Genomic DNA, 13,568 nt, shown 5'->3' with positions numbered 1-13,568 from the left:
ACACTTTTTATATTTTTGCATGTGCCGAAACAGCCTCCTTGTGGCCAATCGGTTACATTTACAGCACCCGCAAAACTTGTGAACATCTAAGCCAATCAATTTTAAAAGAAATGTGATTTGTAGACTTACTGCCTGATGGCTGTTTCCAGCTTGGCTGACTTGTTGCTTGAGGTTGTCGTGCTCAGCACGCAGAGTACTGAAGCCTTCCACAGCGCTCTCTCGCATACTGGACAACGATTCAACATATGAGTCAAAAAACGACGACATCTCAGCTTTTAGACCGTGCATCTGTAGGAGACATTTTAAAGTGATTACAAATCTTAAAATAAGCAATAGACTGGTACAGGAGCATGCAAATTATTTTCAAACATGCCTGCTCAGCCAAAGTGTGGTATCTGCGAGGGTTTGCTTCAGGCTGTCATTCATGGCCATGACAGACCTGATCCCTGGCACTGCTTGGGCAACCAAAACCTCCTCTAAATGCTGTTTGTGTTCATCCTGGGAGGGAATAAAAAGAAAAGAAAAAAGGCAATTTTAACATTCTATACAAAGCTAAAAATAATAAAAACCATTTACTAGTGCATCACTACAAGGTAAACAGTATGAAAAAGATGGTCAAAGATACATGTTTCACCTTAATAAAATTGTAAAGATTTTAAATTAGATGGCAAAGGAAAATAGGCCACATTAAAATAAACACTATCCCAGTGGTTCTTAACCAGGCAGCCTCGAAAACTTCCAAGCAGGCTTCAAGATGAGTTCATTTAAAATAACCCAAAACAACTAGAAATCTAACAGTCTGGGAATTAAACCTGGATGCTTGGTTTATAAAATTTTATTTCTAGACCTCAAAAAGTTAAAGTTGATAAAATGCCTATCTTAATGCATTTTTACAATAAACATACCATCAAGCTCAAATAGCATATCAGGCAGAGAGAGGGAAAGTGGCAAAAATCATTAGGATATTAAGTAAAGATCATGTGTCCTACCATAAATATTAAAGCTTATTTTTTGATTAGTAATATGCATTGCTAAGAACTTCATTTGGACAACTTCACAGGTGATGATTTTCTCAGTATTTTGATTTTTTTTGCACCCTCAGCTTACAGATTACTATGCTAACAAACCACACATCAATGGAAAGCTTATTTATTCAGCATGATATATAAATTTCAATAAAAAGAAAGACCCTTATGGCTGGTTTTGTGGTCCAGGGTCACAATTTAGCCTTTAATATGAAAAAGTAGTCAAACAGTTTACAATTTAACCAGTTCTTACCAGTATTTCCAGCATGCTATTCTGAGCCTCCTGAGAGAGTTTCTCCTGATGTAACACTCGTTTCTTGCACCGCTCCACACCTTCTCCCACAGCCTCTTTAATACTGCTGTAAGATTCACAGACAGCACCTAACGTCTCCTTAAACACTGTGCCATTTGTATTCAACAGCTCCCCTAAACAGAAACATGCAAAAATAGATTAACATGGTTGTTTTCCTGGAGAGACTCTTGCTGGAACGGTTTAAAACAGCATTTTACAGTTAGAGAGTGGAGACATGTAACACGACTTACCCACAGAAGAGCGGTAATAGTCAATCATAGCAGCATGTTTGTGACTCTGCTCCTGCAGTGAGGACTGCATGCTATTGTAGCAGTTCTCCATGCGCTGGGAAAAGCTCTGCTGGACCTCTCCATTATGAAGCTCCACTTCTCTCTTCCTCTGCAGCTTAGCATGGAGACCACTAACATCCTGTGTGCTAGACTCAGCAGTGCTCAACAGCTGAATGATAGAAAAATCAAGTTAATATTTATGCATAAAAGCAACACTATCGTATCATTGCATCACTGAATTATACATCTGATTTACAGACCTGGTCAGCAGTGCTGTAGAGTTGACCCTCATTGCTCTGGAGCTTTGAAGTGATGTACTCCTCTTGAGTGAGGCGATGCCTGGTCTCCGTTAAGTCCTTGTGAGCCTCCTCCAGTCTCTGGTTCTTGTCCTGCAGGTCATCAGTGCACTGGTCCAATTTCTGCTTACTGTCTGTAAACAAGTCCATAATCTGCCAACACAAGCACAATTTGAGATACATCACTCACAGTCATGACACCATGGCAGAACTTGTACACATCGAAAAGCAGAAGTAGAATGGATTTGAAAGACGCTCACTTTTTTGAGCTCCTCCTCCACAGCAGCAATCCGCTCTGTGTACTCTGTAATTTGCTCTTCCTGAGACAGCAATTTACTGTTCATAGTCCTGCAAATGGACAAATAGTGGTAATAAACAATTAAAATTAAAAAACTGCTCCTTCAGAATTATCACCCTCAATTAAACTACTAAATGTACAATTCATGTGAAACACAAGACTGAAGTAATGCCGGCTGAAAAAAAAAAAATCTGCTTTACCATCACAGGAATAAACTACATTTTAAAAATTCTAATGTTTAACAGACTTTGAGAATAAATATACATGCAAAACTCACTCATAATTATCAACAGAGAGGTACACTCCATGTTTGTCACGGGTGGCAGCCAAATCTCTTTTCAGCCGCTCAATCTCCTCTGTGTATTCCTACAACAATTATTTTAGAAACAGAAATGGGTTGGTCATTGCTGCATGAACAAAAAAAAGAAAAAAAGAAAAATTCTGGAAGTATTATGAAAATGTACATTACCAGTCAACAGCGTTTGAACAGTACAAGAACAGTACTTTTTTTAAAAAGAGTCTCTTCTGCTCACAAAGCCTGCATTTATTTGATCCAAAGTACAGAAAAAAAAAAATACAATTTGAAATATTTTTACCATTTAAAATAGCTTTCCTATTTGAAAATATATTTTAATATGCAATTTATTCCGGTGATTGATCCTTCATAAATCATTCTATTATTCTGATTTACTGCTCAAAAAACATGATAGTTTAGTTTTTTTTGCAGGTTTCTTTGAATAGAAAGTTCAGAAGAACAGCATTTATCTGAAATAGAAATCTTTTGTAATATTATAAATGCCTTAACTTTTAATCAATTTAAAGCATCCTCACTAAAGTTAATTTCTATACTTTCTTAAAAGAAAAGAAATTATACTGACTCCAAGCATTTGAATGGTAATGTATAATGATTTAAAAAAAAAAAAAAAACACAACACTTCCAAATAAATCAGATTTTGGACCTTTCTATTCAAAGAACTGTTTTAAATATTGATAAATGTTTCTTGAACAGCAATTCTGCATATTAGACGGATTTCTGAAGGATCATGTGACACTGAAAACCGGAGTAATTAAGCCAAAAATGTAGCTTTGATCACAGGAATCAATTAAATTTTAAAATATATTCACATAGAAAAAGTTATTTTAAAATAGTAAAAATATTTCAAAATCATACAGTTTTTGCTGTAAGGCTTGATGAGCAAAAGAGACTGCTTTAAAAAAAAAAAAAAAGAATAAAAAAATAAATTAGAAATATTACTGTTCAAAAACTTTTGACTGGTAGCGTATAATCTACAAGCAGTAAAGAAACTTACCTTGATCAGAGTTCTCTTGGTGAGTTTTTGGTTGACCTCTGGCTTATTCATGATACTCTTGGCCCTGTTAGCATAGTCCAGAGTGCTCAGAGTTTCCTACAAGTATATAATAAATTAATATTCCTAAAAGGAGGACAAAATAAAGAAACAGCACAAAGTCTACCAGCACAAGTCATACCTCCAGATTTATGGAGGCAGGAGACACAGTGGCGATAATGGAGGTTTTGGTGCGTCCTCCCAGTGAGTCTTGCAGAATACGCGTGAGTTTGGACTCTCTGTAAGGCACGTGAGGCCCTCTCTCCACCAGAGCCTTGATTACACGACCCAGAGTCAGCAGAGACTGGTTTATGTTGCCAGCTTCACGTGCACGCTTGTCCACAGCACCAGATCGCCCAATGTTCTCACTACCCGCAAGATCCACCTAAACAGATACACATAAGCATGAGTTAACACTGATGAACCAGAATTGTAGATTACAACACCAGGAATGAAGAAAGTAAACTTACCAAGTTCAGTTTTCCAATCTTAACCAGCTCCTCTCCATCCAGTGTGATCTCTTTCATGTGAATAGTCACAGAGAACACAGAGTGAGATCGACTGGGGGAAAGAAAGGAGAAAAGGGGCATTATAAACCATGAACAAAACAGCACTGGGATACATGTACTTTGTCTTCTTGCATCTTAAAGGGAGGGATACATGTACTTTGTCTTCTTGCATCTTAAAGGGATAATTCAACTTTGTAAAATTACATTGAACCACTAATGTCACATGGACTATTTTACCAATGTCCATGTGATTATTGACAATTGTCATTATTGGGTGAACTCTTTAAATTGTGATGCAAGGATCCAGTTATTACCTGGAGTAAGCGTTCATGAGTGTGGAGGCCGTCTTTCTCTTGGCTGCTCCTCTTTCCAGGATTTGATACACCTCGTTCTTATTGTGTACAGTGATCTCCTCAAGACCTTTAATGGTCACACCCCTCTGACAAATATAGACAATATCTTGTTTTAGCAAACACGTGGAATTTTTTCAAACGAATAAGTCACATGGATATTATTGGTATAAGGCATTACAGAAACCAAATCAACATACTTTATTTCTTGGATCGTCAAACAGTTGTAGTCTCTCTGTGACATCTGGAGCAGGGCTGAGAAGGTCAAACAGTTCCTCATTATAGATTTCCAGCAGTGAAACCTTCACTGAGAACTCTGTGCCATTATTGGACAATTTCTCAAAGATCTGATGAAGAGTTCTGGGAATGATTCCAGCCAGAGGGTCCTGTAAGAGAAGCCATGAAAGAAATGAGGAGAGAAGGAAAAGAACCCATGATTGAATCATATCATGAATACGTTGGCATTTATATTGTTTTCCAAAAGCAAAACCTTAATGATCACGTATTTCTTCATTGCATATGTAAAGAAAGAAAAAAAAAAAGAAAAAAAAAAAAATATATATATATATAGCTATAAAAGTCTTAAAAGGATAGTTCACCCCTAAATAAAAATTGTCATTAATTACTCAGCCTCATGTTGTTCCAATACCGTAAGATCTTAGTTTATCTTTGGAACACAAATTAAGATATTTTAGATTAAATCTGAGAGCTTTCTGACCCTCTATAGACAGCAAGGGTCCTTTCATGTTCAAAGTCCAGAAAGGTACCAAAAAACTTCAACAAAATCAGTGGTTCGACCACTGTTTGTTATAAAACAAAGTATTCTTGTAGCTTTATAAAATTACCTTGAATGTGGAAAGACCCTTGCTGTCTATGGAGGGTCCGAAAGCTCTTGGATTTCATCAAAAATAACTTAGTTTGTGTTTAGAAGGTGAACAAAGGTCTTACGGGTTTGGAATGACATAAGGGTGAATAATGAAAGAAATTTTCATTTTTGGGTGAACTAACCCTTTAAAAGGTAAAATTGTAAAAACAAGCAGTTTAAACAGCCATTGGATTGGTATGGTCCACTTAAGACTTTTGCAGAATTGCCAAACTTTGACTCAAATATTACCTCTTCCCAAGTAAACTCCTCATTGGGTGATCTTTCCCCTTCCATTGTGAAAGTTTTCCCTGTTCCAGTTTGTCCATATCTTAAAACAAAAACAGATAACCGATAATATAAATACATAACAATTGTGTCATTTTTTTTAAACACCATGCCAGCTTTTTAGCCATTTTAATGTTAAAAATCAAACTTTAGTTAATAAAACAGAGTTTAGAAATAAAACATTAAACAAATGTACAAACGTAACACAAAAAAGGTATCTGTAACTTCAAATGATTTGACATTTAAATAAAAGATACTCACGCAAAGACAGTACAGTTATAGCCCATGATAACTTCATCTAATATGGGGCAAACCACACTCCTGTAAACCTCGATTTGTTTGGCAGAGGGACCAAACACCTAAATCAATCGAAATGAGACAAATTTATAAAGGGCATTACTACACAGGAAAAGATTTACATGACATTAATAGTCAGAATTTCGGTGAAAAACAAGCTAAACACTTACCATGTCAAAAGTGTATGTTTTTCTTGCTGCTTTGTCTGTGGCGCCTCCAGTACGAACCGTCACCTCTTTTCGGTTCTGGTCACATTCAACAACAGTATGAGAGGCAGATTTACGCTCCACTGTGTTGAAAGGTCTGTGAATCGGACAGAAAATATGAGAATGGTGGTGACACTCATTTTTATCTCAGAAATATGCACAATTTTAATAACAAAAAAAAAGGAAGTAATAGAAAAGCAAGACTTAACATTACACAAGAAATATATAAAAAATAAACCACTCTAGGCTTTTCAGCTAAAATGTAAGCAATTACAAAAACACATTTTTGAAAAAGCAATGAAAATACTACAAATATATTGCTTTAGCAAACGACATGATTAATAATTGGTCATTTAAATCATGTCATGTGAGGGGCAAGCTGTCACATTAAAAAAACTAGTAAAAGTAAAAAATCTGTTTTAGAGCAACATTTCATTTAAAAAAAAAAATATAATAAAGAGGGGTTTTGAACTAAGAGTGTAAAAACCAACGTAAACATGTTGGTTATTGGCCATGCATATATGGTACAACATACAAAAAAAATGTGATTGAGGTATGTTTACACTACTTAGAAAGACAAATGCACACAAAACCTGTATATTTACCTGCATCGTACAACCACTTGTATATTTCTGCCTTTCTCATCTTTTTTGGATGCTGGTAACTGTGTTGAAGCCATGTTAAAGGAGCGTCTCCTGTGCTCCAGCTCTGAAAATGCCCTTTAAATGTAACCTTTAAACAAAATTAGGTTTTAACAGACAAATCTAAGTCACAAAGTCACACTGGAAAATAATAAACAAAGTTTAAGCCATTTAAAAACATAAACAATACAGATAAACCGTAAACACCACCAGATACGTTAGTATGACATTGTCTTCTAGTCTAAATGGCGCCTAACCAAAATAAATTGCACGAACAAGCTAATAAGAACAAATGTATCAAAAGTACATACCGATCAAATAAGCTGCCAAAGACGTTTAAAATCCCACCAGTAACGCAGGTTATTTGAATACGCTCTATTTGCTGTACGCTCTGATTACGAGTATTCAAGCGCTGCAGTTAGCTGACTTTGAAAATTGCGCATCTGCAGCTTTAAGCCAATCAGAGAAGAGGGCTGGTTCACCATGCTTCTGATTGGTGTACAGGAGGCGAGCTGGAGCGGATGCATCTCGGGAAAGTGCAGTGTTTTTGAATAGTACTGGATGAGGAGATGAATGGAGATTGAATTTATAAATTGAATTACGTATAATTAAATACATTACTTTTGTACAGTATATTCATTTTAAATAAAGTTGACGAATATAAGCCGTATATAAGGTGTGAATAAAATGAATCAGATATAAAACGTAAATGCGTTTATTTCAAACAAATTAGATATTAAATGAATATTAAATTAATACTTATTTTCACTGACGCAGTTAATTCCTTTTTTATCGTTAGACTAGTGTTTATATTGTTTGTATGTTTGAAATATGGTATTGTGCAACAGTACAGAATATATAAATGCATAAAAGGAAAGATATATACATATGATCTTAAATATTTTCCACTTCATTGTAGCTGTTTTTATATTCAACATCTAGATTCAAAATTCGCTTCAAAAGTGTTTCAGAAGTCTCTTTCCGACAGCGCCTTTTGCTTGAATCTACTGTAGTTCCCAATATTACCAGTAGATGGTGGTGAGAAACCATGACACTCTTGTGCTTTTAGTGAACAGTTGTAGACATTTTAGGCCTACCAGTTCATATGTGACCCTGGACCACAAAACCAGTCATAAGTGTAAATTCGTCAAAATTGAGATTATTGCGTCATCTGAAAGCTGAGTAAATAAGCTTTCCGTTGATATATTGTTTGTTAAAATAGGACAATGTTTGTCTGAGATACAACTATTTGAAAACCTGGAATCTGAGGGTGCAAAAAAATCTAAATATTAAGAAAATCGCCTTAAAAGTTGTCCAAATGAAGTTCTTAGCAATGCATATTACTAATCAAAAATCAAGTTTTTATATATTTATGGTAGAAAATTTACAAAATAACTTCATGGAACATGATTTTTACTTAGGCATAAAAAAAGCGATAATTTTGACCCAAACAATGTATTTTTGGCTATTTCTAAAAATCTACCTGTGCTACTTAAGACTGATTTTGTGGTCCAGGGTCACATATAGTACCAACTGGTACTATTTTTAAATGTATTTGGCCTGAAGAGCAAATCATACAGTGCAATTACAGTTGTACACTACCAGTGAAAAAGAAGTCTCTTCTGCTCACCAAGCCTGCATTTATTTGATCCAAGGTACAGCAAACACAGTAAAAAAATTTATTTTATTTTAAAATGTAATTTATTTCTGTGATTTCCAAGCTGATTTAGCAATTTTTAGCATCATTACTCCAGTCTTTATTGTCACATGATCCTTCAGAAATAATCACCACTAAGTATTTCTTTTTGCTCTGTCTCCATTTCTATCATTCTCACATTAGTACTTATTATTTTTAGTTACAGAATTAATAAATAATTCCTTTTATGTCCTGATTGATACTTTTACACGGTTTCATTAATTGTTAACACTATTTGTTTACTCCATTTCTACTATAGTACTTAGTTTTATGTATTCCACAAAACAAAAGTAAGTGCAAGCTTTACCTTTTGTTATATGAAGGTCACTTTAAAACTCTCTTGAAAACATTTTACCATATTGTCATAATTTCTTTTTGCTTTGTATTAGACCCAGACCTGAAAGTAAATCATAAACACAAAAGAAAATCTTCATAAACTATTCAGTGTTTATTATGTGAAAATGATTTACATTACAAAAATGAAAACGCTCTGATGGTTGATGTAATCCCCACTGAAATCAACAATTGGGCCCCATTTCCCAAAAAGGTCAGTGTACTTGTTATAAACGAAGCCAAACAGTGTCAATGAAGAACATGCTTGAGGTGTGATGTGCTGCGTGAAGAAAACAACGAAAAAACAAGCTTTATATAATTTGTGTACTAAATACGAAAATCTAAAAATATTGTTTGCTTAGTTTACTAATTAATGTTAGAGGAACAACAAAAACTTTGATTAAAACACAATGTTTTATGACTTTAACAAGACACCAATTACAGACGTTTTCCTATGATAGTATGTCAAATGCTAATGTGAGTGTGGGAAACACGCTTCTTTTTTTTTTTTTTTTCCAAAAGGCCAAAGTGGCCTTTCTGCTTTCTGGCAAAAAATGATGGAGACTTTTATTTTAAAGAAATATCATAGCTACGGACTTGTTCGGTTGTCATAGTAGCTGTGCTCACGTTTCTCGTTCCTCGTCGTCGCAGGCTTCACCGGCGTGCAGTAGCCTGACAACAGCAGCAGCAGCAGGAGGGAATGGGGAGAGAGGGGCACCGCACCGTTTAACAAGACACTCTTCAACACAACACGACCAATAAAACAATTCACCATCGGTGAGCACGCACCTCAATCTACAAACACCTCGTGTGCTAACCGCTTGTGTTTTTCCTCTCGCGATCCTGAATAATCAATAAAAACAACCGAAGCTAACACGAGCTCGCTTGCTAACCACTATCACCCTAAAAACCGAACTGTCCGGCGTACGTTTGTTGAAAACTCTTCGTGCATTCAATACCTATCGGTGTAAATGCAATATGGAGCGTATTATAAAACGTTTTAAGTGAGGTAAATTAATGCATAATGTGTTTTCATCTTGCATGACGGTGCCTTTTTAGCTACACGCTTCGGTTAGCCCCTGAAAGACTGATTCACATGGCAGGCGTATTGATTATTAGGACAGTTTCGGATATTGGGATGCAGTTCATATGTAATCAAATATGAACATGGTGCAAGAGTCACGTTTGTGATTGGCAAAGTGACAGATGCAGGATTTTTGGGGGCCTTGGGTGTGTTGCTGGCTTCAAGGCCAAGGTCGCAATGAGGCCTAACTGATATGCATGAATAATAATTTTTAGCATGTGATTAATAGTGTTTAGATGAATCTGTGATTGTTATGATGTGCGTAGTGCAGTAAATATGTTGCTGGAGGGCATTGGTTTTCATCTGTAAGAAATGTGGGTGGTTTTTGTTTGTGTGCCACCAAGGGTTATTAAAAGTATTTTTTTTAACTATAGAATATATTAAATGTGATGTTGAATTAAGATTATTTATTGTATCTTAATTGTATTTATCTTTTTTTTGTCTTACCATGGTATTTCCATGCTGTTTGGACATTTAGTAAAACCACAAGTATCTTATAAATAACCGAATAAAGGAATATGATAATGATGTTTAACAAAAAGTATTGTGGTTGTGTTATTGCCATGATACTTTAATAAAACATATTGTAGAACTAAATGTTTACATGGTACTCCAGATTATATGTTCAAGAAATTATGGTAGTAACATGGTATTTTTTTGTGGTGTATCTCAGAAAAGTACAGTCATGGCATCAATTGGTACTATAGTACTTTAATATAAATCATGGTCCTAAAATAGAATGAGTATAATCTGCAGGATAAACCTTCATAATAATAATGCACCTTATGTTGGCTTTTGGTGGTTTAATATTATCAATGTGTTGTGTGTGTGTGTCTATATGTGACCCTGGACCACAAAACCAGTCTTAAGGTTAAATTTGACAAAACTGAGATTTATACATGATATGAAAGCTCGATAAATAAGCTTTCTATTGATGTATGGTTTGTTAGGATATGACAATATTTGGCTGAGATACATCTATTTGAAATCAGAAATCTGAGGATGCAAAAAAATCAAAAAGACTGAGAAATTCACCTTTAAAGTTGTCCAAATTAGGTTCTTAACAATGCATATTACAAATCAAAAATTACATTTTGATATGTTTACAGTAGGAATTTTACAAAAAATCTTCATGGAACATGAACTTTACTTAATTTCTTAATGATTTTTGGCATAAAAGAAAAATAAAAAATTGACCCATGCAATGTATTTTTGGCTATTGCTACAAATATACCCCAGCGACTTAAGACTGGTTTTGTGGTCCAGGGTCACATATATATATGTTAGGGATGTAACAATATCAAAATCTCATCATACGATAATATCTCGATATGAAGTCCACGATACAATATTTAAAAATGAGAGAGAGAAATGAAAACTTGGAAAAAAAATACAAAGTTTGCACATTTTTCAGTTAAATTATTCTATGTAATGCACTTGAGAGTTAAAATTAAAAGGTTCAACCCATTTTCTTACCTAAGAAAACGTAAGTCAGGAAAAAAGTCAGTGAGTTAACTTGTGCCTGAACTTTAAATGGTACTCAACCCTCTTTTTATTTGTGACATACTGTTGCAGTCTAAATTGCATCCATACTGGTGTTTTAGAAAGCCAAACAAATTAGAATATGGTAATAATAACAGCAATGTTATGTTATTGTTATTCCAATCACAGTAATAGCCATATATTGTAAAACAATTGCACTATACAATAAATGAAAATGCTACACCACAGTTAGGAAATTACAATGCTTTTCTAATTTCTACACTTAAAAGAGATATTTTGAATTTGGATTGCAGTAATTTTACCCATTTTAACTAGCTGTCAGCAATTCATACTGCACTTTTAAGCTTTTATTTTGTTGGGAACAACAGTAGAGCTTTAATTTTGACGCAAAACACCAGCTTCAGTGAAAACAGGCTTACAAAAACACGTCTCACTACAAATCTAGTGAAATGATGTAATCATCTGCTTGAAAAGTAAAGCTTAACTGGTGGCTGTTGCATTTCCAAATGCGCGCTAAGCTCACAGCACGTGCAATAAACGAGTTCACTGCGTTCACAGTGAACTGAGCCGTTCTGAGGCGCTGAAAACACCGGATCACAAGCTGTTTGCCTGAACAAAGTGCTTGATCGCTTTGAAACGTGCAGCGAAACAGTGTTGTTTTCGTCAACGATGACGATGACGAAATCATTTCGTTGACGCCACTTTTTTTCATGACGATAACGAGACGATGACGAGATAAAAATGGCTCGTTGATGACTAAAACATGACGAGACGTGTGTGAGTTTTCGTTGACGAGACGAGAATAGATGAAAATGTTAGTGGGTGGTCCGTCAGACGTTTAAAATGCATGACATTTCCACTTATTGTGCATGCCAATTAAAACTTAAAGTATCTGACGCTATGGCAAGCCGTTTTAGCATTAAATACTCTTTGCTATACTAGTATGGCAAGCCGTTTTAGCATTCCATCCTTGTTTGTCTTTTATGTTCTAAAACATTCCTTCATTATTGTAATTATTGGTGAAAATAGTCGATCCCGAAGCTCACGTTGTGTTGAACTATAGATCTGCTATTTTCAGAACTTATAAGTGACACTACCCAACAGCAAAATACTTACTGACCTACATTAATTTGTTAAAAGACTACTTTTTTCCCTTTTTTTGACTAAAACTAGACTAAAACCTTTTTGACTTTTCGTCGACTAAAACTAGACTAAAACCTTTTTGACTTTTCTTCGACTAAAATTGGACTAAAACTATCACATATAGAAGTGACTAAAATTTGACTAAAACTAAGAAGCATTTTAGTCCAAAAGACTAAGACTAAGACTAAATCTAAGATGGTTGTCAAAAACAACACTGCAGCGAAAACAGACTTGATAATTGAATTAAGTCATATTGTGCTTTTCGGTTTTAGTTAATTTGACAGATAATATGCCCCAAACACACCATGATGGCCCAAAACCCAACTTTAAAGACCTTTTGTGTTAGAATAAGAAATTTATATATATTTTAAAACTACACTTTTTTTTCCCGGAAGACATTTCATTTCATATTGTTATGTGACCACAATGATATCGTGACAGTTTTGCCATACCAGGATATTGATAATATCGTTACATCCTATATATGTGTGTATGTGTCTGTGTGTGTGTTTGTGTGTATAAGAATTGTAAGCCAGTAATTAATATTGATTTAAAAATGCTGTGTCATTAAACTCTGATAATTTTTTTTCCAATTGGAAGATTTCAATATTAAAAAAAGGGTCATAAATTTATTCAAACAGCAAAATGAGCTGTTATTATAATTCTTTTTTATGTTTTAAATGTGTATAGAGCCAATTATTATAATTATTTTTTAAAGTGATGGTTCACCCAAAAATGAAAATTCTGTCATTACTCACCCTAATGTCGTTCCAAACCTGTAACACCTTCGTTCATCTTTAGAAAACAAATGAAGATATTTTTTGATAAAATCCGATTAAATTTGATCATAACAAAGCATGTGTATGCGTTGTGGTACTCTCCAAAATGGCACTGGGGTGACGCAGAGGAGAAGAATTGTTAAATAAAGTAGTTATTTTAGTTTTTTTGCACACAGAAAGTTTTCTAGTAGCTTCATAAAATTACAGTTGATACCTATCTTGGTACCTTTCTAAACCTTAAACATGGTAGTTGCGCTGCTGTCTATGCAGGGTCAGAAAGCTCTCGGATTTCATCAAAAATATTTTCATTTGTGTTCCGAAGATGAACAA

General features: G+C 34.7%; 1 protein-coding gene across 1 annotated transcript in view; it reads right to left on the bottom strand.

The window, feature by feature from the left end:
* The window catches only part of kif11 (kinesin family member 11), an 11,524-nt gene extending 4,725 nt beyond the window's left edge, over positions 1-6,799 (bottom strand). Inside the window, 17 exon segments of the mRNA XM_073827179.1 lie at positions 130-288; positions 374-399; positions 402-498; positions 1,279-1,451; positions 1,569-1,776; positions 1,868-2,056; positions 2,164-2,251; positions 2,479-2,567; positions 3,512-3,607; positions 3,690-3,932; positions 4,018-4,108; positions 4,371-4,495; positions 4,607-4,792; positions 5,521-5,599; positions 5,818-5,915; positions 6,024-6,156; positions 6,665-6,799. Of these exon segments, the coding sequence (XP_073683280.1) occupies positions 130-288; positions 374-399; positions 402-498; positions 1,279-1,451; positions 1,569-1,776; positions 1,868-2,056; positions 2,164-2,251; positions 2,479-2,567; positions 3,512-3,607; positions 3,690-3,932; positions 4,018-4,108; positions 4,371-4,495; positions 4,607-4,792; positions 5,521-5,599; positions 5,818-5,915; positions 6,024-6,156; positions 6,665-6,738 (2,154 nt within the window). The 5' untranslated portion in view covers positions 6,739-6,799.
* Positions 6,800-13,568: the final 6,769 nt, after the last annotated feature.

The sequence above is a fragment of the Garra rufa genome, chromosome 21 (assembly GCF_049309525.1).
Source record: "Garra rufa chromosome 21, GarRuf1.0, whole genome shotgun sequence".
NCBI lineage: Eukaryota > Metazoa > Chordata > Actinopteri > Cypriniformes > Cyprinidae > Garra > Garra rufa.
Note: the sequence above shows the minus strand (reverse complement) of the source record. Positions and strands in the feature narration are given on the sequence as shown.